Source organism: Hyaena hyaena, unplaced genomic scaffold (genome assembly GCF_003009895.1).
Source record: "Hyaena hyaena isolate Hyena2069 unplaced genomic scaffold, ASM300989v1 scaffold_745, whole genome shotgun sequence".
NCBI lineage: Eukaryota > Metazoa > Chordata > Mammalia > Carnivora > Hyaenidae > Hyaena > Hyaena hyaena.
This window is the reverse complement of record NW_024081376.1, coordinates 804,926-826,172: the sequence shown is the minus strand read 5'-3', so window position 1 is coordinate 826,172 and position 21,247 is coordinate 804,926. Positions and strand designations below refer to the sequence as shown.

Here is a 21,247-nt window from a genome sequence, read left to right as displayed (position 1 = left end):
GACGCTGTGAGTTTGAGCTCTGTGTCTGCCGCATGCAAACATGTTCTCACATCTGCCCCCAACCCCTCTCCTTACCGGCCTATTCACACTAGCAAGAGTTAAAAGATTTTCATCTTCAACTCTCGAAACACAGATTCCCACTGCTTGCCTTTTCCAAGACAACAAGTTGATTTTCCCACTCTTCTGAGTATAGCTGCCCTAATTGTAGCCAGGAAACCAAATATCACAGGTCAGTTGGGATCATTTTCGCCCCAGATAATAGAAAACCCAATTCAAACTGTTTTCTTAAACAATAAGGAAATGTATTATCTCACATAACAGAAAGTCCACATGCAAAACAGACTTTAAGGCTGGTGAACTCAATGGTTCAACGAGTTATCAAGGACCCAGTTGCTGTTAGTCTCTGCCCTGCTGTAAACATGGTAGGTTTCAAATTCATACTAAAGTGATTTTCCAGATATCTACCAGGAGCAATCAGGACCACATAGTTTCTTTTCCATCCCCCAAGTCAGGGGGAACTGAGCCCAAGATTCCTGAACTGACCAGGCCCCTGGAAGCATGTTAAAATGGGTCCAGATCAGCGGCTCTCCCTAGCTCCCAGAGACGATGATCTCAAAATAAAATTTTTTTTAAATCACCAAAAGACCTATGCTAAAAGAACTTCTAAGTATATATTTTAGAAAGAAGAAAAGTGATCAAAGACAAGTCTGACATACAGGGATTATTGAGAAAAAAATTATAAACAGGTAGATAAATCTAAACAAACATATAATCGTATAATACAGTATAATGATCATGAAGGCAAATTTGTGGGCTGAAAAAAAGGACAGACTAAAATGAAAATGGGGGCAGGCACTGGAGTTAGAGTATTTCAAGGTCCTTGTATTGTTTGGAAGGGGATGTCTATACTTTAAGCATGCAATGTAAAATTTCAAGGGTAGCCATTCTAAGAACAGGAATAGAGCCAATGACTTCTAAGCCAGTAGACAGAAAAAGCAGAATAAGAAAACAAAACCTAAGTCTATCTTTAAGAACACAAGAAAGGAGGGGCGCCTGGGTGGCTCAGTGGGTTAAGTGTTTGACTTTAGCTCAGGTCATGATCTCTTGGTTCATGAGTTCAAGCCCGAGTTGTGCTCGTATTGACAGCTCAGAACCTGGAGCCTGCTTCAGATTGTGTCTCCCTTTCTCTCTGCCCCTTCCTCTCCCTCTTTCTCTGTCTCTCAAAAATAAATAAACATAAAAATAAAAATTTTAATTTTTTGAAAGCATGCAAGAAAGGAGAACAAAAAGCAGAATAGAGGTGGGACAATTAGAAAGCTAAAGGTAAAATAGTAGACACAAGCCAAATATACTAGTAATAATAAACTGACAATATATAATTCAAAGTGGGATTTTTCAAAACACCTCTCATTATTTTTTAAATAGATGTACATCCCCTCCACCCATTTCTCCCCCCATCAACCTCTTATGATCACCAATCTGTTCTCTATATCTAGGTATGAGCTTATTTCTGCTTTTGTTTTAGATTCCACCTATAAGAGACATATGAATTATTTGTCATTCTCTGTCTGACTTATTTCACTTAGCACAGTCTGCTTGAGGTCCATCCATGTGGTCACAAATGGCAGAATTTCCTTCTCTTTTACAGCTGCATAATGTGTGTGTGTGTGTGTGTGTGTGTGTGTGTGTGTGTGTGATCAATACCCAAAAATGAAAGTGCTGGATTACAGTGTAGTTCTATTTTTAATTTTTTAAAAACCTCCATACTGTTTTCCACAGTAGCTATACCAAATTACATTCCTACTAACAGTGCACAAGGGTTTCCTTTTCTCCTATCCTTGCCAACACTTGGTATTTCTTTTCTTAGATAATATCCATTCTAGCAGGTATAACCTATTTATGTATACAATTTCTATATAATTATAGAAGGAAACACCAAAATTTATGTTCATGTTGGCCTTTGGGGTCAGCTCAGTTGGTTAAGCATCTGACTCCTGATTTTGGCTAAGGTCACAATCTCATGGTCCCTGAGACGGAGCCCCACCTCCGGCTTCACTGACAGCTCAGAGCCTGCTTGGGATTCTCTCTCTCTGCCCCTTCCTCCCTCCCTCAAATAAATACACTTTTAAAAAATTCCCTTTTTAAATGGAGGCCCAATGAAAACATGGAGAATGGTGAATAAAAACATTTTTAGCTGCTGTCCTAAAATAAATCACTGATGAGGTGCCTGGCTGGCTCGGTTGGTAGAGCCTGTGTTTTTTTTTTTTTTTTTTTTTTTTTAATTTTAAAGTAGAGCATGTGATTCTTAATCTTGGGGTTATAAATTCAAGCCCTACATTGCGTATAAAGATTACTTAAAAACAAAATCTTTGTTTCCCCATCTGAGAGAAAGAAAGAGAGAGAGAGAGAGCGAGCGAGCAAACACACAAAAGCAGGGGAGGGGCAGAGGGACAGAGAGAAAGAGAGAATCCCAAGCAGACTCCACACCCAGCACAGAACCTAATGTGATGCTCCATCCCATGATGGTGAGATTATGTTCTCAGCCAAAATCAAGAGTAGGACGCCCAACCGACTGAGCCACCAGCTGCCCCAAAAATAAGATCTTAAAAAAATCAGTCAATTACTGATGTCTATGGGCAAATTGAGAGAGGAAGTTTAAGAGGTAAGAACAGCCTCTAGGGGGGCGCCTGGGTGGCTTAGTCGGTCTGACTAAGCGTCCGACTTTCCCTTAGGTCATGATCTCGCGGTTCGTGGGTTCGAGCCCCACGTCGGGCTCTGTGCTGACTGCCAGCTCAGAGCCTGGAGCCTATTTCAGAGTNCTCTGTGCTGACTGCCAGCTCAGAGCCTGGAGCCTATTTCAGAGTCTGTATCTCCCTCTCTCTCTGACCCTCTCCTGCTCACACTGTCTCTCTCTCTCCTAGAAATAAATAAAAATATTAAAAAAAAAAAAAAAAAGAACAGCCTCTAGGTACATCCTAGGAAACCAATAATCTGAGAATGAGAATAAGTCAAAAGCATGTGGCACCTGGCTGGCTCAGTCAATAAAGCATGTGACTCTTGACATTGTGGTTGTGAGTTTGAGCCCCATGTTGGGCATAGAGATTAGTATGGGAGACGGGGAAGTAAAGTCAAAAGCAGAATCAGCTCAATACCTTTCACGGTGTTTTCTTCAGACTGTCTTTCTATAACAATCCCATCTGGTAACAAGGAATTATTGATACCTCTACTAGGGTCCTAGGCCCCCTGGGAATAAGTAGATGGAAAATGTAGCCCAAACTGGTAGGTTCCTTAACGCCAGGTATCCGAGAAAGTATACCCAAAAAGAAAACAGGAACGAGCCAGCTGAGGACTCAGACTGCACTGCTTATCCATGGTGCAGACTTGACTGTACCTCCTGAATGTTTCTGCAGCACCCGAGGAAAAGAGCTTCCCAGGCCTCTAAGGACAGGCCCAGATTTTTCTTCAAGAACAATCAATACTTTTCTAGTAACAGACCCTGTTAACATGAACTTGCTGAATCCCATAGGCCTTGCTCCACGTGCTGGCCCTGAAGCCCCTGAGGTGCTTTCTTTGGGTCGCTCTGTAATAGAAGCACAGGACAATTGTGAAAATTAGACAACAATATATAAGGACATAGCACGCATTCAATAAATTATACCTTTTTGATCTTGTCAAGCATATCCAGATTTCTTTTTTTTTTTTTTAATGTTTTTATTTATTTCTGAGTGAGAAAGAGACAGTGTGAGCAGAGCAGGGTAAGAGAGAGAGGGAGACACAGAATCCGAAGTAGGCGCCAGGCTGTGAGCTAGTTGTCAGCACAGAGACCATGCGGGGCTCGAACCCACGAACTGCGAGATCATGACCTGAGCCGAAGTTGGACGCTTAACCGACTGAGCCACACAGGCACCCCCAGATTTCTAAAGTTTTACAATAAAATATGATTCCTCCTGTAACAGTATCACTGAGCTGCTTCCCAACCAAGGTTTTCCAGGCGCTAGCCCAACAACTCAGATTGTTTCTTAGAAGAACTCAGGACTAGGAAAAATTAATTAGGGAGGTGTCTTAGTTAGCCTTGTTCCATCCCTGGAAATTTCCACTCTGCAGCCTTTTACCTTCTGCCCCTAACTCATTCTTCCAACATTCATTGCAAATTCTCTGTTCCAGACACCGGTTTAGAAAAAAATACAAATATGAAAAGGCTTCGTGTTAGAGGAGTTTTCAATCCAGGGTAGCAAACAAGAAATCAGTGCTCATGAAGCACAATCCTTGTAACATAATTTGCTTAAGAATTCAGTCATTATGATTTTGCAGACTGATTAATCTATTAATAGACTGTTTACTATTGTCCCTCAACCTCCCTTTCTCTCACATACTTGCTCAGCATCTTGCACTGTGCTGATGTGGGAGATACAAGAGTGAGAGCCAAGGACCCATAGCACCTGCCTTTAAGGACCTCAGCCTACTATTAAATTACACATTAAACAAAAATTACACAAATAATTACACACCCTGGCAGGAACTAAGGGGAATTCCAAGTGGTGCAAGTCTTCAGGGCCAAGATAGTTTTCCTTAAGAAATGATATTTGAAGAGCAAGCGCCACAACAAAGTGGAGGATAACTAAGGTAAAAGGCAGGGAGGAGTGCCCAGCAGAGAAAAGAGCATCTGCAGGGGCCCGCGGGGCGGAGAGAGTGAGTTTGCATCATTTGAGAATCTACAGGGGGGCTCATGCCCCCTTAAAGAGTTTGGGTCCTTATGGAACCAAGGAGCCAAAATAAACAGATTCCAAGGAACGAATGCCTTAATCAGATTTACCCGCCCGGTGGCTTCTGAGAAGACACGTGGTCCGGTTTTGCCACCAGGTTGATCCCCAGCGTCCAGCCTCGCGCTTGCTATCAGCGGGTCTTACCAACCTTGCCTGGCGGGACGACTGGACGTGGAGCAGGACCTAAGGTTTGGGGAGAGGGTGCTCGAGCAGAGACCACTAAGCGGTCAGCTGAGGCAGCGGGCGGGGCTGGGTCTGCGGAGCGCGGGGGCGGGTGACGGCCCGCGCTGGGCACCTCAGGGGACCTGAAGCGCCACAGAGAGTCGGCGCGCACGGGCCTGGCGGCTGCCGAGCTTTCAGCTTAGGCGGAAGAGGCGTCCGGTTCTCGGCGAAGCCTACGTGGCCTAAGCGGCAGAGCCGGAACCCGCGCGTTGCGTAGCCCAGAGCCTCCCGCGGTCCACGGCGGCCAGGTGAGCCCCGCGGCGCCGGTGGGGCGGCCCCCAGAAGCCCCTGCGCGCAGCCAAGGGCGCCCTCGGCTGCGGCGGCGGCCATGTCTGGCGGCGGCAGCGGCTGTGGCGGCGGCGGGCGCTGCCGGCGGTGGGCGGTGTTTACGCGAACCGTGAGACGCCGCGGGTGAGGCATCCGGCACTGCTGGGGTGTCCCGGACGCATCCCGTCGGCAGGCCAGAGGGCAGAGGCGGGACCCGGCGGCAGGCCGCGGGTCGCTCCCGCCCGGCCAGGCCATGCGACCTTAGGATAATACACTCCCAGCCGCTTTTCCCCTGGACGCACGAGCAGATCGTATTTGTGGAGAGCCTAGATCGCGAGGTGCTGTAGTCCGGCTTCTTGGCCGAAGGATGCAGCACGGGCAGCTGCCCGCGTTTTTCCGCGTCCTTTGTATTGGCCGCACTGGACTGCGTCCGTGTGCGCCAGGCTGACCGCCGCATCCATCCCCGGGGCCTGGCCGGGCTGGACGTGCAGTTTGTTGAGTGACAGGCTGTGATTTACTTCGTGGATTCCCCCCATGTGGGTGAACATGCAGGTGCCCTTCAGGTGGTAGCTATTACAAAAAGCAGTTCTTTGAGCTCCCTGGCTTACAGAGCTTCCTGATCTTCCAGGAGGTCCCGGGGCTTCACAAGGGTCTGGGCATACAGTGTCAACACCTACTTGTTGAAGTGTGACCTCCCTTGTGGCTGGTGTTACCTAGAGCTTTTGCTGAAAACGGAACTATGAATATTTTGTAATTTTTAAAACTGATTTAGGTTTAGCTTGGACATTACCATTACAGTCCCCACTACAGTTAAAGCCAAGTTAAGGCAAAATTCAGGCTGGGGGTAGGTGAATAGTTTCCACTTAATGTTTGAGGCGTACTTGGAAACATGACTGTTGGATCTCTAGGGAAGAGATTATAAAAGATTATGCTGATGACTAGGTACTTAAAACGTTTTCTTTGAAGAGGTGTAGAAAGTGTCAAGTGAGTGACATCATCATCAGTGAAAATAAATGGAATTTGTGTTTCCATCCTTTTCACTTACATTTTTAAAGTTTGTTATTAAATAGAGGGAATTTTCTTTGTGATGGTCATTTTCCAGTTGGGTCACATCCTGAAAATTAAATGTATGTATGAGAGTTTATTTTTTAAAACTTTTCTTTAATTTTTTTTTTTTTTTTGAGAGAGAGACAGAGTGTGAACAACAGAGTGTGAGTGGGGGAGGGACAGAAACAGAGAGACACCGAATCGGAAGCAGGCTTCAGGCTCTGAGCTGTCAGCACAGAGCCTGACCCGGGGCTCGAACCTACCCATGAGCCATGAGAACATGACCTGGGCCAAAATCAGATGCTTAACCAACTGAGCCACCTGGCCACTCTTGTATAAGAGTTTAAAAATGACAGTGGATTAATTCCTTTCTCTCAAGGTTTTAAAAAAATTTTTTTAATGTTCATTTATTTTTAAGAGAGAGAGAGAGTGCAAGCAGGAGAGGGACAGTGAGAGAGAAAAACACAGACTGTGAAGCAGGCTCCAGGCTCTGAGCTGTCAGCACACAGCCGGATGTGGGGCTTGAACTCACAAACTGTGAGATCATGACCTGAGCCAAAGTCAGACACTTAACAGACTAAGCTACTCAGGTGCCCCATTCTCAGATTTTAAAGCCAAGTCTTCTTTGGCCTTCCCACCCATTTAGCGAGGCTAGTATCCCATCTCTGTGGGCCTATTCTGCCCTTCACTGCTTCCCTTTTCTAGGACACTCCCATGGTTCTGTTGTAATCATCTTTTGGTCTTTCTAGAGCCCCTCGCTCTGGGCTCAGTGTCCAGCTGAGTGCCCCGCACATAAGTGACTGATAACTACTAGCATGTGAATGAATATTTAGAATAAGTCCAGTTTGTAACATAGAGGCGTGTGACAGATATTTATCATTATTCAAATGAGTAACATAGATATTGGGGACAAGGACAGTTGTGATCATCTTTCGGTTATAGATATAATCACATTCCAAGAAACACTACCAGAAGGGCACCTAGGTCTTTTTTTTTTTTTTTTTTTTAACAGTTTAGTTGAAGTATAATAACTCTTGAGCTGGAGTTGGATGCTTAACCAACAGCCATCCCAGTGCCCCAGCCATTTTAACCATCTTTAAGTGTACAGTTCAGTGACATTAAGTTCATTCACCAATGAGTGCGACCATCACTAGTTCCAAAACTTTTCAGCACCTTAGGTAGATACTCCATAAATAAATGAATGTAGGGAAATTTTTCAAAAAATAAATGTGATTTTGATTTCTCACTTCCCTTCTAATTTGTTGTGTTGTCTTTTATACTTCTATATGAAAAGTTATAATTAAGATGGTACCATGCTTTTATCTTTCTGTAATAATATTGAAGTTTCTTATAATGGAAAACTGGGCAATTCTTTCAAGTTTGAATGCTGAATTACTGAGCTTTATAGGGTCTCTAAAAGTTACAAAGCAAAATTTGAATGGTATCCCTAAGCCCACTCTGATGTGCAAAGGATGGCTTATCCAAGGTTATATTCTTCTATTTGGCTTCCTTTTGCTGTGTATTCTCTTTGCTTTTATAGTTGCAGGATACCCTCCACTTTCATAGGAGATATCCTAGTGCTTCTTAAGACTAGAAAAATTCAGGGGCGCCTGGGTGGCTTAGTCGGTTAAGCGTCCGGCTTTCGCTTAGGTCATGATCTCGCGGTTCGTGGGTTCGAGCCCCGCGTCGGGCTCTGTGCTGACTGCCAGCTCAGAGCCTGGAGCCTGTTTCAGTCTGTGACTCCCTCTCTCTCTGACCCTCCCCTGCTCGCGCTGTCTCTCTCTCTCCTAGAAATAAATAAAACATTTAAAAAAAAAAAAAAAAGACTAGAAAAATTCACAAGTTTTTAAGGTGCTACCAAAAAAAAAAAAAAGATTTATTTTAGGTACAAAGTGTTTTGAAGTTTTATCTAGTTTTTATTCTAAAATTTGTATGTTTTCTTTGCCTGTTGGATTGCTTTTATCAATACTAATCTCTTCGTTAACGTCCTTTTAAAAACAGTTTGTGGCTTCTGACTGTTTCCAGCTAAAGAAGTTGGGCAATCTCCCATTTTTAACAAGGAGAGAGCACCCTTGGGCAGCTCTAGGGAAAAGGCTAGGCCAGAGTAGATCTTGGAAGCAAAAAATACTTGAACCTGTTTTTTGGTAGGTTTGGCAGGGGTACAGGCTGTTAATCTCAGATCTCCAAATGTGGAGGGTTTCCTATGCATGTGTGAATATGTGTGCTTTTGATTTTAGTACAATTTAATTTGTATTATAGCCCAGTTAATTCGGAGGTATTTTGCATTGGAGTACTGGGCTCTAGTTCTGGCTCAGGCCCTACTAGTGACCTGAGCAAACCACATAACTTTTGTGGATTCATTATTGGCACTAGTAAATTAAGTGGGCTTGAGTAAGTGGGTAAATTAAGTTTGCAGTTGGAAAACAGCACTAGCATATCCTTTGCTGCTTCCTGCAAACTTGTCCTTTCTTTGAAGTTATCTAAACATTTTTAAATTTATTATTTATTATTTTTTTAATTAAGTAAGCTCTATACCCACTGTGGGGCTTGAACTTAATGACCCCGAGATCAAGAGTTGCATGTTCTATTGGCTGAGCCAGCCATGTGCCCTCCCCCAAATTTTCAAATTATATATTCCACTGTAATATATAGACGTTTAAAATTTAATATTATGATTGCATTTAAATTTGTTACCACCCTGTGACATTGATGCTTCCTCAAGATGCATTCTGTTTATCTTGGGTTTTATGTATTCCCTCACCCATTGCCTCACTCCCTTGGGGCTTCTTATACCTCGATTTGAGACGTACAGGACCCAGAGGATCTCTAGGTCTCTTGCAGCTCTGATGTGGTATAATATTTGAAATAAACTAGAGTTTATTCTCCAGTTTTAGGAAATTATAAATTTGTAACAGGGAAAAATATGATTGGCCAATTTGAATGACTTAATTTCTTTTCCTGAAATTGGAGATTGCAATTCTATTGTATGTAAAAGCTGGTTTCATCAGAAACTGCATGCAATTTAAGAAATGGATTGCAAACTTAGAAAAAACCCTTTGCAGATGTTATCTTTGTTGCTCTCAACCTTTCTTTGCTGCAATTCTGCTTTTTTCTTTCCTGGCTGCTAATTGGATTAAAGGCTATTTTGCCAACCATGGCATCTGGAGATGACAGTCCTATCTTTGAAGATGACGAAAGGTAAATGTCTTGCATGGCAGTAAAACTGGCTTTTGAAACTTTTAAGATTGTTTTAATCACTCAAGATTTATTTATCCAGGCTACTTTGTTAAGGACACATTTTGTAAAGTGGCAGAATGCTTGGTTTTGCTTTTCTGTGATTTAGAGCAAGGGTAGTAAACACTTGGCATTTTCCCATAGGGCCTGATGTAAGGTCCTCAAGCCCATCTTAGCACAGAGTTCCTGGCAATCACTTCAAAATAACAAAAAATCCATTTACCATTTCTGATGTAGAGCACACAAAGGACATTAGAGTGAATAAAGAGTAAGATGTAGTTAAGAGAACAGGCTCAAAAATATTTTATGTATGTATTATGTAACATAATATATATATTGTATATATGACATAGGATAAATGTTAGAGACGTTATATTAAAATATTAAAATCAAACATGTATTTAAGTTGTGCCAGAAACTTATGACAAAACAGAATCCTTTATTTTTTAAATAAGATTAGTATAGTAAGGACAAGAATTACCATTTTCCATACATTTTTTTCTCTTTTACTATAGGATATTTTTTCTATGACTTTTATTTTTCTTAGTATAATAAATTAGAACCCTTTTTGTTCAAATGAATCCTAATTGGTTTAAGTATGAAAGGTTTGGAGAGTTTTTGTTTTGGAGTGAATGGATCTGAAAAAGAAAAACCAGAATTAAATACTGTGCTTTTTAAATGAGGGTGCAGGGGAGAAGTAGAGACGTTTTACTGACCTTTCCAAGCATTATTCTGTAGCCCAGCTTAGAATACTATCCTGGATAAACTGATCGGCTCTTAAGCCTATTAATATTAAGGTGACTTTGTTTGGAATTATCTGACTACATACCCATATATAGTAGTTTCATCTTAAAGGAAGAGTGCACAAGAGGGAGAAGATAGTTTTATGTACTGTGAGTAGAATTTCTTAGTTACTATCACTCTAATATTTTATAACTTTATGGGTTAAAAAATCTGATGTTTTGTCTGGAAAGATTAATTTGTTATTTTCTTACTGGTTTTGGTCTGTTGTAATTGCTTTATTTTATTCCCTTAGCCCTCCTTATAGCTTGGAAAAAATGACAGATCTCGTGGCCGTTTGGGATGTTGCTTTAAGTGACGGAGTCCATAAGATTGAATTTGAACATGGGACCACATCAGGCAAACGAGTGGTATATGTAGATGGGAAGGTAGGAAAAAAAATGCTGGATTTTATTAACATAGATTCTTCACATATGAATTCAGGGTTTTTCTCTTACAGTGGCTATCTTTATATTTTGGCCTGTAACATTTTGCTGGACAAAGCAAACTAATTATAGTTACAGAATCCATACACTATAACACTTAAACTTCAAGTGCTTTTATTTTCTAAAATATTTGATCATGAAAGAATAAAATTATACCTAAATAGCATTGCTATTTACTCACTTTAATTATACCATTTCTTGGGGCACCTGGGTGGTTCAGTCAGCTAATCATATCAGGTCATGATCCCATGGTTTGTGAGCTCAAGCCCTCTTCAGGCTCCTTGGGATTCTCTCTCTCCCTCTCTCTCTAACACTCCCCCACACTCGCTCGCTCTCTCTCTCTCTCAAAAGAAATAAACTTTAAAAATAATAAAAATCTTTTAAAAACTATAGCCTTTCTGTAAATATTAAATTATCTTCATTTGTGTGTTTTCAACTTTTGTATTTTATTGCTTAGGAAGAGATAAGAAAAGAATGGATGTTCAAATTAGTAGGCAAAGAAACCTTCTGCGTTGGAGCTGCAAAGACAAAAGCAACCATAAATATAGATGCTGTCAGTGGATTTGCATATGAATATACTCTGGAAATTAATGGGAAGAGTCTCAAGAAGTATATGGAGAACAGGTCAAAAACCACCAATACTTGGGTATTACATTTGGATGGTGAGGACTTTAGAGTTGTCTTGGGTGAGTGCTGTTTCTGCAGAATTCATTGGCTTTTTATGATCATTGTTAATTAGTCCCTCTGTGGGAGCTTTGAATAGACAGAGTGTGAGGCTAGCTATATTTCTTCTGTTTTTTTTTTTAATGTTTGTTTATTTTTGAGACAAAGAGAGCGAGCATGTGCATTAGTTGGGGAGGGGCAGAGAGAAAGCCAGACACAGAATCAGAAGCAGGCTCCAGGCTCCCAGCTGTCAGCTCAGAGGTCAATGTGGGGCTCAAACTCACAAACCATGAGATTGAGCCACCCAGATGCCACAATGTAGGTGTATTTCTGATGTGCCCTATGTGAATGAAGTATTCATTTAATTGAAATGTGAGAACCAGATTTTAGAGTGATGGTTTTAAGGATGATAAACAGGTTTAAAAAAAAGAAATATTAATGTAGACATTTATAATTATTATTGATATTTCTATTCTTTATTATTATGATATTTCTCTTTAAAGAGATGTGTAAAAACAGTTGGAGGGGCACCTGGGTGGCTCAATTGGTTAAGCATCCAGCTTCAGCTCGAGTCATGATCTCATGGTCAGCGAGTTTGAGCCCCACTTTGGGCTCTGTGCTGATAGCTCGGAGCCTGGAGCCTAGTTCCAATTCTGGGTCTCCCTCTCTCTCTCTCTCTCAAAAATAAACAAACATTAAAAAAAAAAAAAAAAGACAGTTGGAAATTTAAGATTAATTAGTAATCTTTCTACCAGGGAAAAATTCTAGGTTTCGGCTTAGTACTGCAACAGATCAAAATTGTCAAAGTCCAGATGAAGTAGATTAAAAAATAAAAAGTAATAAGCCATTGGTCTTTAAATTAAGGTCTTTTGTTACAGATTGCCATCTGTGTTGTTTCTACTGGGCCTTCAAAACTTAAGAGACAAATATTTACTAGTTACTATCTTTTCTCTCTTCTGGTACTCCTAGTATTTCCTGCTTCTCAAATCATTAAGTTAAGACCATTTGGATGATCTTGTTAATTCACGGATTTCACTTATTTAGATAATATCGAGTACCTACTGAATACCAGTTAGTATAACCAGGCACTGAGAATCCATAGATGAAGAGATGTTGTCCATTCCTTTAAAGAGTCTGCAGTCTAGCTAGCAAACACCTTTTTATTTTTTTTTTAAGTTTTTATTTATTTTTTGAGTAAGGGGAAGGGACAGAGGGGGACAGAGAATCCCAAGCAGGCTCTGCATTGTCAGCGAAAAGGCCAATGCAAGGGTTGAACTCATGAATGGTGAGATCATGACCTGAGCCGGAATCAAGAGTCAGATGCTTAACCGACTGAACCACCCAGGCACCCCCGCAAATACGTTTAAAACAATTTTTTTTAAGAATGAAAAGTGTTGGGGTTCCTGGCTGGCTCAGAGAGTTTGGTCTCAGGGTTGTGAGTTTGAGCCCCATGTTGGTGTAGAAACGACATAAAACTAAAATCTTAAAAAAGAATGAAAAATGTTTGGAGCACTAGCTTGCTCAGTTGGAAGAACATGTGACTCTTAATCTCGGGGTCATGAGTTTGAGCCCCACATTGGGTGTAGAAATCACTTAAAAAAAGAATGAAAAATGCTGATCAAGTAATTAAATGCACATAGTTGGAAAAAAAAGAAACCAGAAACTCCTGAATAGTTTATTTATTGGAGAAATGGATCATTTTGTCTTGAAGAGTTTCCTGTGGTCTGGATTTTGTGGATTGCATTTCTGTGATTTTTCTCTGTATCTTTTTCTGTTATATATATATATATATATATATATATATATATATATATACACATATATTTAAAATGTTTTTATTAATATAAGTTAAAAATATATATTTTAAATATATATATATTTAAATGTTTTATTTTTAAGTAATCTCTATACCCAATGTGGGGTTCAAACTTGCAACCCTGAGCTCAAGTCACATGCTCTACCAACTGAGCCAGCCAGGCACCCTATTTCTCTGATATTTCCTATACATTGGTAGTTGACTGAAGAATTAGTCAAATTTAGCTTTGGTTTTTTTTCTGGCAAGACTACTTTATAATTTTGTTATATCAAGAGGCACATGATGTTTGTCAATTTTTTTTTAATGTTGGCAACCTCTAATACCTCATGTTTGCACCCGCTAATTCATTAGCAGTGGCCAAATGGTGATATTCTGGAATATTGCTAAAATGAGAAACTTCCTGTCATCTACCGTTTGGTTGCACAGAGGTACAATTTGAATAAGAAATGCAGAATAACATTTGTTTTCCCTTTATCAGTTTTCAAAATGCTGAATTGGAACATATTCTCCTCTAAAGGTGATCATTTAGGGTTTTTTGGTCATTATTAACTCATGGATTTAAACGATTTGATGTGTGTCACAACATATTGAAGTTATTATTCTTATTGACCCTCAGATTGTCCCAATTTTGGCCAGTGGTGTGTTCTGTAGGTTGACTCCTAAAGGAGTCACATCCTTGGTTGAAAGCCTCCTTGCAGTCTGGTATGACAAGATACCAAGGCTCATTTTGAACATTTTTTACTCAGACCTGAAATCACCCTTTTTTCGAAAAAGCCCTGGTTTCTAATAGAGGAAAATGGTATTACAAGAGCATAATCTGGGTATACGTTAAAGATACTCACGGGGCGCCTGGGTAGCTCAGTCAGTTAAGCGTCTGATTTCGGCTCAAGTCATGATCTCTCAGATTGTAGGTTCCAGCCCTGCATCCAGCTCTATGCTGACAGCTCAGAGCCTGCAGCCTGCTTCAGATTCTGTGTCTCCCTCTCTCACTGCTCCTCCCCCACTCATGCTCTGTCTCTCTCTGTATCTCAAAAATGAATAATCATTTTAAAAAAAGATGCTGCAGGCAGGCAGAGAGAAGAGGCCCCAGGATGCACTGCTCTAGGCCTTCCTAGGATTCAGTGATCCACTTCTGAGCAGCAGTGACTGAGTACTTTATCGAACAGATGTGTTCTTTTTTTAACATACATACTTGAATAGGTGCTAGACCCATGATCCAGAAATCATAATGATACAAAAAGGTACATGGAGAAATTTACTTCCACCCTATTTCCACAGTAAAGATAAGCTGCTTTTTTTAAAAAAAAATAATGAGCCCTTCCAGTACTTCATTATTCAGATTCAAGCAAATACAAATATCATATTACTGCCTTATTTCACAAAAGCATCCTGCTTTATTGATTTACTCGTATACTCAGAGAATCCTCTTCTATCAGCACGTAAAGAACTTTCTCATACATTTTTTATAGCTGCGGAGGAAGTCTCAATAGTAAATAAAATACCTAACTCATCCCTGATGGATGGGCGGTTGGGCTATTTCTAACCTGCAGCTGTTAGAAGCTTTGTTCACCTGCCTCTTGGAATATAGGTCATGTATCTCTTTAATATAAAATCCCAGAAGTGGGAAAGTAGGGCCACTGGGTCCCACATCACTGCCCTTGTCGTTTGAGGAGATGGTGCCTGGTCGTCTCTCCTGGTGCTTTTACCGGTTTGTGCTCCAAAGTACCCACTTCCCCACAGGTTCTCCAGCTAAGCATGGTGTCAGATTTTGTCATTTCTTTGATATTCTGCTGCATGAAAAATGGTATTTCAGTGTTGTTTGTATTTGCCTTTTTCAAAATGAAGTGAAGTTGAGCATCTTTTCATGTTTGAGATCCTTTTGTGTTTCTTTTCTGATAATACGTCTTCATGTCCATTGACCCACTTTCTTTTGGGTTATTGGTCTTTTTCTCAAGGTTAGACTTTTGTCTGTGCTGTGAGCTTCACTTCGTTCTTCCCAGTTTGTCATTTATTGTATGAGTTTGCTTATGTGTGTACATGTTTTTTCAAACCATGCAGAAATATTCTTTACTTTTATGTAGTCAGACTTATGCCATTTTTCTTTTATGGCTTCTGGATTAGCAGGTTTCTTCAGAGGCACATTAATAATAGCTTTAGAGGGAATCTGCATGCAAGCACATGTCCAGTAGGCATACTAAGTAAAATTCCAGTTCTCACTGCCGTCAGGTTTAGTTTAGCACTGCGTGCTCTGATCAGGTGTTGGGACAAGCAGGGTGTCCCTGCGGCTGCGGCTGGGGATGCCTCTGGCTCAGGCAGCCACCAGGGCAACATGTGCCTACCTCGTTTGGGCCCCTCTGCCTCTCTCTCCTTTTAGCCCAGCTCAGAGGCGTCTCTCCACTCTCTGAGGCTCCCATCTCAAGGTGTGGGGAGAAAAGAATCCCTATTAGACCGTGTTCCTGGAGTAGGTGGCCTGTCAGAATTAAGCCCCTGACTAGCACCTCAGCCTTGACCCCCAGGCAAGGCTGCGCCTGACTCACGATTCTTTCTAGCCTTCGCTATAATACCTACAGCTCATCCTCTGGCTGCCTGGGGGCTGCAGGCTTCTCTCCTGCCACCTGCCAGCACACAGATGTTCACAAGTGGGCCTGGGGATCCGATCCTCCCCCAAACGCACATGTGTTTGTGCACATGCGCACACAATGCACACCTCCCAAGGTGAGCTCTGGCAGCTTAACCAACACCCAGGTGAATCGTGGCAGCACATGGCCCTGTAGCGTTTGTACCGTACCCAGCGCACTCCACTGGGCACACCTGTATTGTTGGTTTTTATAATCCAGTAATTTCCCCCAAAGTGAAACTATTGCAGAAATGAAGAGAGAATCTTGTGCTGTCCAGTAGAAAATTGAAGGCTAAATTTCTAAGCCTGACATGCTGTCCATCCTGTGTGAACCTCGTGGCAGCCTTTCTTGGTGGCCTTTCTGTGCCATCATCCAGTTGGCTCAGTGTGACAGGCAGGGGAGTCATCTGGTCACGATGACAGTCCATGTGAAAAGCTCCTTCCTCACGTTCATTTCTGTGCATCCTCTTAAATCCTGAAGTTTGTGCTGAGGCGTTTATTTTAACAAAGCTTTGTCCATTTGTACTGAGACCATGATTTTCTCTTAAAAGAGTGTTTTGTTTAATTTTTGTTTTGTCTCTGAATCAAGAGTAAACAGTTTCTTCAACTTTTAGGAGAATTTGAAAGCCATGAAAAGTTAATGGCGTTTTAGAAATCCAGTATATCAAACTTTTCTTAAAAGAATGAAGAGTTAACTTTATCTTTAAGTCATAGATTGTAATTTTTTTTTTAATTTGCTGCTTTTACAGAAAAAGACACTATGGATGTATGGTGCAATGGGAAAAGAATGGAGACAGCAGTAAGTTGACCCTCTGATTATTCTTAGCACCGTGTGTAAAGTTGCCATTGAATTGTTGCTGCATTTCCTAATTGTGGAGATTGATAATTAGCCAAGGTCGTCTCGGTTAAGAACAAGAAAGATAAAGTACCCTTGACCCCAATTTCTGAAGACCTTCCCCAGACAGCACCTGGGACAGGAAGGCATGGAAACACCTGATGTTGTGAGCTGGCGTCAGCTCTCACCAGTTGGCACCTCTCCTCTCCTGGACCAGGTTCAGTCCTAAAAAGCTTTCGCACATCAAAAACTCCTCCCACAAAGGTTGGCCTCCTCCTGTGTTTATCCAAGTTAAAGTGGGGGCTCTATTTCTCACCTTCTCAAATCTGTATGCGTAGGAATCACCTGGGATCTTGTTAAAATGCAAATTATGACACTTCCCCTGGTGATGCCAGTGCTGCATGTGGGCCCACGGTCACACTTTGAATAGGAAGGCTTTACATACACCATACACTCAAAGCAGATGGTACTTTTCTAAAAGCAAAGGTTTTGAAAAAGAAGTGATGTACAGTGTCAGATGGCACAGAGGCAGAGAGGAAAGGGCATGGTTGCAAACCCCAGAAGACAAGTGGAATTTGTAGACCAGCGGTGCCAGAAGGCTACCCCACTCGTGGCCAAGCACGATAACATCCGCGTCTAACCCCAGAGTGTTGGGCTCCTGCTGTCAGCTGTTTGCATTGTTATGGCTGTGGGTGGGATGGATACTGGAGTGAATTCAGCTAGAATGAAGTAATAGCGGTGTGCACAGCACAGGGAGCAAGTGGAGGTAAAGGAGACCAGCATGGGAAGCACTAAGTGTGCGACTGGGAGCTCACATCCCTGGGTGGCCGTTCCGAGGGCTGTGGGGTCTTCTGGCCAGCAGGGGGCGCTGTGCCTCATCCCCGCCTTTCAGGCTGACTGCCCTGAACTGCTGTTGTGGCATTTTAGCTAGTTGCACATTGTAGTTGCTGCCATCGTCTCCTTGTCTATTGTGGGTACATGAAGGTGGGAAGAGGTGCTCGGAAGGCAGGAGGTCCAGGCTCCCGAAGGCCTGCTGGGTCTCGTGGCTGTCTGCTTCCAAGGAAGTGCCCACGCTAGAAAGCAGAGGTTACAAACATGAAGACTTCTCTCTTTCTTACTCCTGGTATGAATTCTTGAAGGGATATTTAACCAGGGCTCACTCAAATAATGAGCCCCAGAGCTTGCGCCACTCACTCTCCAAGTTGAATCCACTGTTAAGAGACTTCTTTTGTGCAGAGAGGCTTAGTGAGCTTCAGTGTTTCATGGCCCCTTGCGGAACCCGTTAACACTGATCAGGACACCTGCTCTGTACCCAGCGCCACACCTCGTGGTCCTTCCTCTTCTTTCCTGCCCTGCAGTTCTCTAGATACTAGATCAGTGGTTTTGAATCCTTTCCCCTCCCACCCTCAAGAAATTCTCCATTGCAGATGTAGAGAGAAAGTTGTTTTGTGGTATTAAGAATGTGGTCGTAAATAAGAAGGTAACAGTAATGTGCGTCCACAATGTCTTTGTTCCGCAGCAATTAACAGGGAAGCACAAGTGTTTGGACAATAGCCCTGTACAACCCAGTTGCCTCCTTATTGTAACTAGAACCTAATTTGCAGGGTAGTGTTGGCAGCACTGCATCTGGGCAGCCTTCCCCAGTACTGTGCACACCTGTGAGTTACAGTTTACTTTCTCCTTTTTCTTTTCATCTCAAAGCCTCATGACCAAAATAATATATCTGTCAGATTGTGCCCGTGCACGGTCCTTGTGGTGGTGTCAGTACACCTCCCTCAAAGAACCATTGGGCAGCTTCTTCCCAGAGCTCAGAAAAAGCTCTCCCCAGTACACCCCCTGCTTTCATTGGTTGGGTAATGTCAGCTCTGGGACCTTGCTCTGCCTGCTTTGGCTGCCAGGAAGCTCATAGCCAAGTTTTAAGTCTGATTGTCGTTTCTTTGCTTTCTGGCAGAATTCACGTTTATCCTCCAAGCCTCCTGTTCTTCCTTCCTTCTCTGTACTACTCGGCCCCTATCTTTTCACTCTAGATGTTCAGTAGAAACACAGCATGAGTCACAGATAGGAGTTTCATGTGTAACTTTTCTAGTAGCCACATTTAAAAAGTCTAAAGGTGAAGTTTATCTTAATAATACAATTGATTTAAATCTGTATATCCAAAATGTTATCAATTAACATGTAATCAATATAAAAAGTTTTTAGAGTTACTTTACATTCTCTTTCATTCTAAGTCTTCCATACTCAGTGTATATTTTACGTTTAAACAGCACATCGCATTTCAGAGTCCCCACATTTCACGTGCTTGATTGCCATGTGTGGCCGGTAGCTACTGTGTCTGGTAGAATGGTCTAGAATCTGTAGTGTTTGCCTTTATGTGATCTGTTTATTTTTACTGTAAGCCACCTTACATTCTGAGGAATCAGATTTAGAGAGTGAATAAGAACATCCCATCCCTTCCTGACTGGGGCCCTCAGCAGCTATTTTACCACTCTGTGCCTCAACTTCCTCACCTCTGCAGTGTGGATAGTAATAATACTTCTAGTACTATAGATGGTCAGGGTTACTGCTCACAATATATGCCCTGAAATAATGCACACAAACTGTTCTTGGCATAGAACAAGTAACTTGGTATAAAATAAGTGTTCGCGATCATGTTTATCATTTTTACTTTTAAAAGTAGTTGGTACTGTCTACATAGTACATGTTATAGACACCTAGCCATGAGGTTTAAGGGGTTTTTTTTCCCTCTGAAACAAGATTCTTCAAATTGTAAATGGGTACAAATAAGAAACTTTCAGTTCATAGCAGAGATGTAAAAGCATCTAGTAATACAAGCTTCTAATTTTCCACAGTTTAACGTTTAGCTGATAGATACTTCATTATACTACCCTTTTAGATGGTGTCAGTGCTCTAGACAAAGATAAATGTTTCTGGAACACTAATCCCTCCTTCTTTTGTTGGCCTAGGGTGAGTTTGTAGATGACGGGACGGAAACTCACTTCAGTGTTGGGAACCATGACTGTTACATAAAGGCTGTCAGTAGTGGGAAGCGGAAAGAAGGGATTATCCACAGTCTCATTGTGGATAATAGAGAAATTCCAGAGATTCTTGAATGACTTCATGATGGTGCATTTTAATCTTAAGAAGTAAAGATCAAGACTTTCAAATTACTGTGGTAATTAAATATGTTCAGGATGTACACTTAGTCTGCCAGCTGTTTATTGTTTAGTTACTTGAAACTGTAATATTCCAAGGGTCAAAAAAATTATGTACAATCATAAAAATTACAATTTATTTTGTAAATAATGTAAAGTGTTTTAAAGCCTAATGGAAAATAAGATAAGGACCAAAATCACTAATGTTTTACAAAAGGAACTTTTACTTTAATAAACACCATAAAATAAAATTGGTGCTGCTTGATTTGTGTTTCTAAAAATGGATGCCTTTGTATATTTTTAACCTATGTAGATAGATAGTCTCTTTAGTTTAAAGCATTTGGTACATAATGATATGATTAGTTTAACTGGAGAAAATGAGAAACATTTTCTATCTGGAAACTTAAAGAATGTCAAATAGTGTCACATAAGAATTTAAAAATGGGTTTCTGGAAATATAGTCATTTGTTTAATCAGCACAGTAAGGAAAGAAGAAACAAGAGAAAGAAACAAACTTGTTTACACCAGCCTACCTCAGTTGCATCCTCAGGCAGTATTCAGAAATTCAGAGTTGCTGGAGCACGTGGGTGGCTCAGTCAGTTGAGCGTCCAACTCTTCACCTCAGGTCATGATCTCATGATTCATGAGATCGAGTCCCACGTTGGGCTCCATGCTGACAGGTGGGAGCTTGCTTAGGATTCTCTTTCCCTATCTCTGCCCCTTTCCCTGCTTGCATGTGCTCCCACTCCCTCCCTCCGTCTGTCTCAAAATAAATATGTAAACATTAAAAAAAAAAGTTGCAGTAACATGCAGAAGAATGAAACTAGATCATTTTCTCACACCATACACAAAAATTAACTCAAAATGGATAAAGGACCTGAATGTGAGACAGGAAACTATCAACACCCTAGAGGAGAAAGCAGGAAACAACCTCCTTGACCTCCACCACAGCAACTTCTTACTTGACACATCCCCAAAAGCAAGGGAATCAAGAGCAAAAATAAACTGTTGGGACCTCATCAAGATTAAAAGCTTCTGCACAGCCAAGGAAACAACCCAGAAAATTAATAGGCAACCAACGGAATGGGAAAAGATAGTTGCAAATGACATATCAGATAAAGGGTTAATATCCAGAATCTATAAGGAACTCACCAAACTACACGCCCGAAAAACAAACAACCCAGTGAAGAAATGGGCAGAAGACATGAACAGACACTTCTCCAAAGAGGACATCCAGATGGCCAACAGACACATGAAACGATGCTCAGCATCCCTCCTCATCAGGGAAATACAAATCAAAACCACACTGAGATACCACCTCACGCCAGTCAGAGTGGCTAAAATGAGCAAATCAGAGAACTCTAGATGCTGGCGAGGATGTGGAGAAACGGGCACCCTCCTACAC

General features: G+C 41.6%; 1 protein-coding gene across 5 annotated transcripts; it reads left to right on the top strand.

The window, feature by feature from the left end:
• Positions 1–4,847: 4,847 nt before the first annotated feature.
• Positions 4,848–20,073, top strand: FAIM (Fas apoptotic inhibitory molecule). 5 transcript variants are annotated; one of them, XM_039218216.1, is made up of 6 exons: positions 4,848–4,951; positions 9,439–9,497; positions 10,570–10,702; positions 11,217–11,445; positions 16,605–16,654; positions 19,654–20,073. In XM_039218216.1, exons 2-6 carry the CDS (start codon positions 9,454–9,456, stop codon positions 19,801–19,803), a joined length of 606 nt encoding a protein of 201 aa, XP_039074147.1. In that variant the 5' UTR covers positions 4,848–4,951; positions 9,439–9,453; the 3' UTR covers positions 19,804–20,073. The 5 variants fall into 5 exon arrangements, with proteins under 5 accessions (XP_039074147.1, XP_039074145.1, XP_039074142.1 ...); XM_039218211.1 differs by lacking the exon at positions 4,848–4,951 and adding an exon at positions 5,127–5,233; XM_039218212.1 differs by lacking the exon at positions 4,848–4,951 and adding an exon at positions 5,374–5,396.
• Positions 20,074–21,247: the final 1,174 nt, after the last annotated feature.

Coding starts and splice junctions, on each gene's coding strand:
- FAIM (XM_039218216.1), top strand. CDS start 9,454: ATGGCATCTGGAGATGACAGTCCTATCTTTGAAGATGACGAAAG. Junction 9,498..10,569: donor ATCTTTGAAGATGACGAAAG/GTAAATGTCTTG, acceptor TTATTCCCTTAG/CCCTCCTTATAGCTTGGAAA. Junction 16,655..19,653: donor GGAAAAGAATGGAGACAGCA/GTAAGTTGACCC, acceptor TTGTTGGCCTAG/GGTGAGTTTGTAGATGACGG.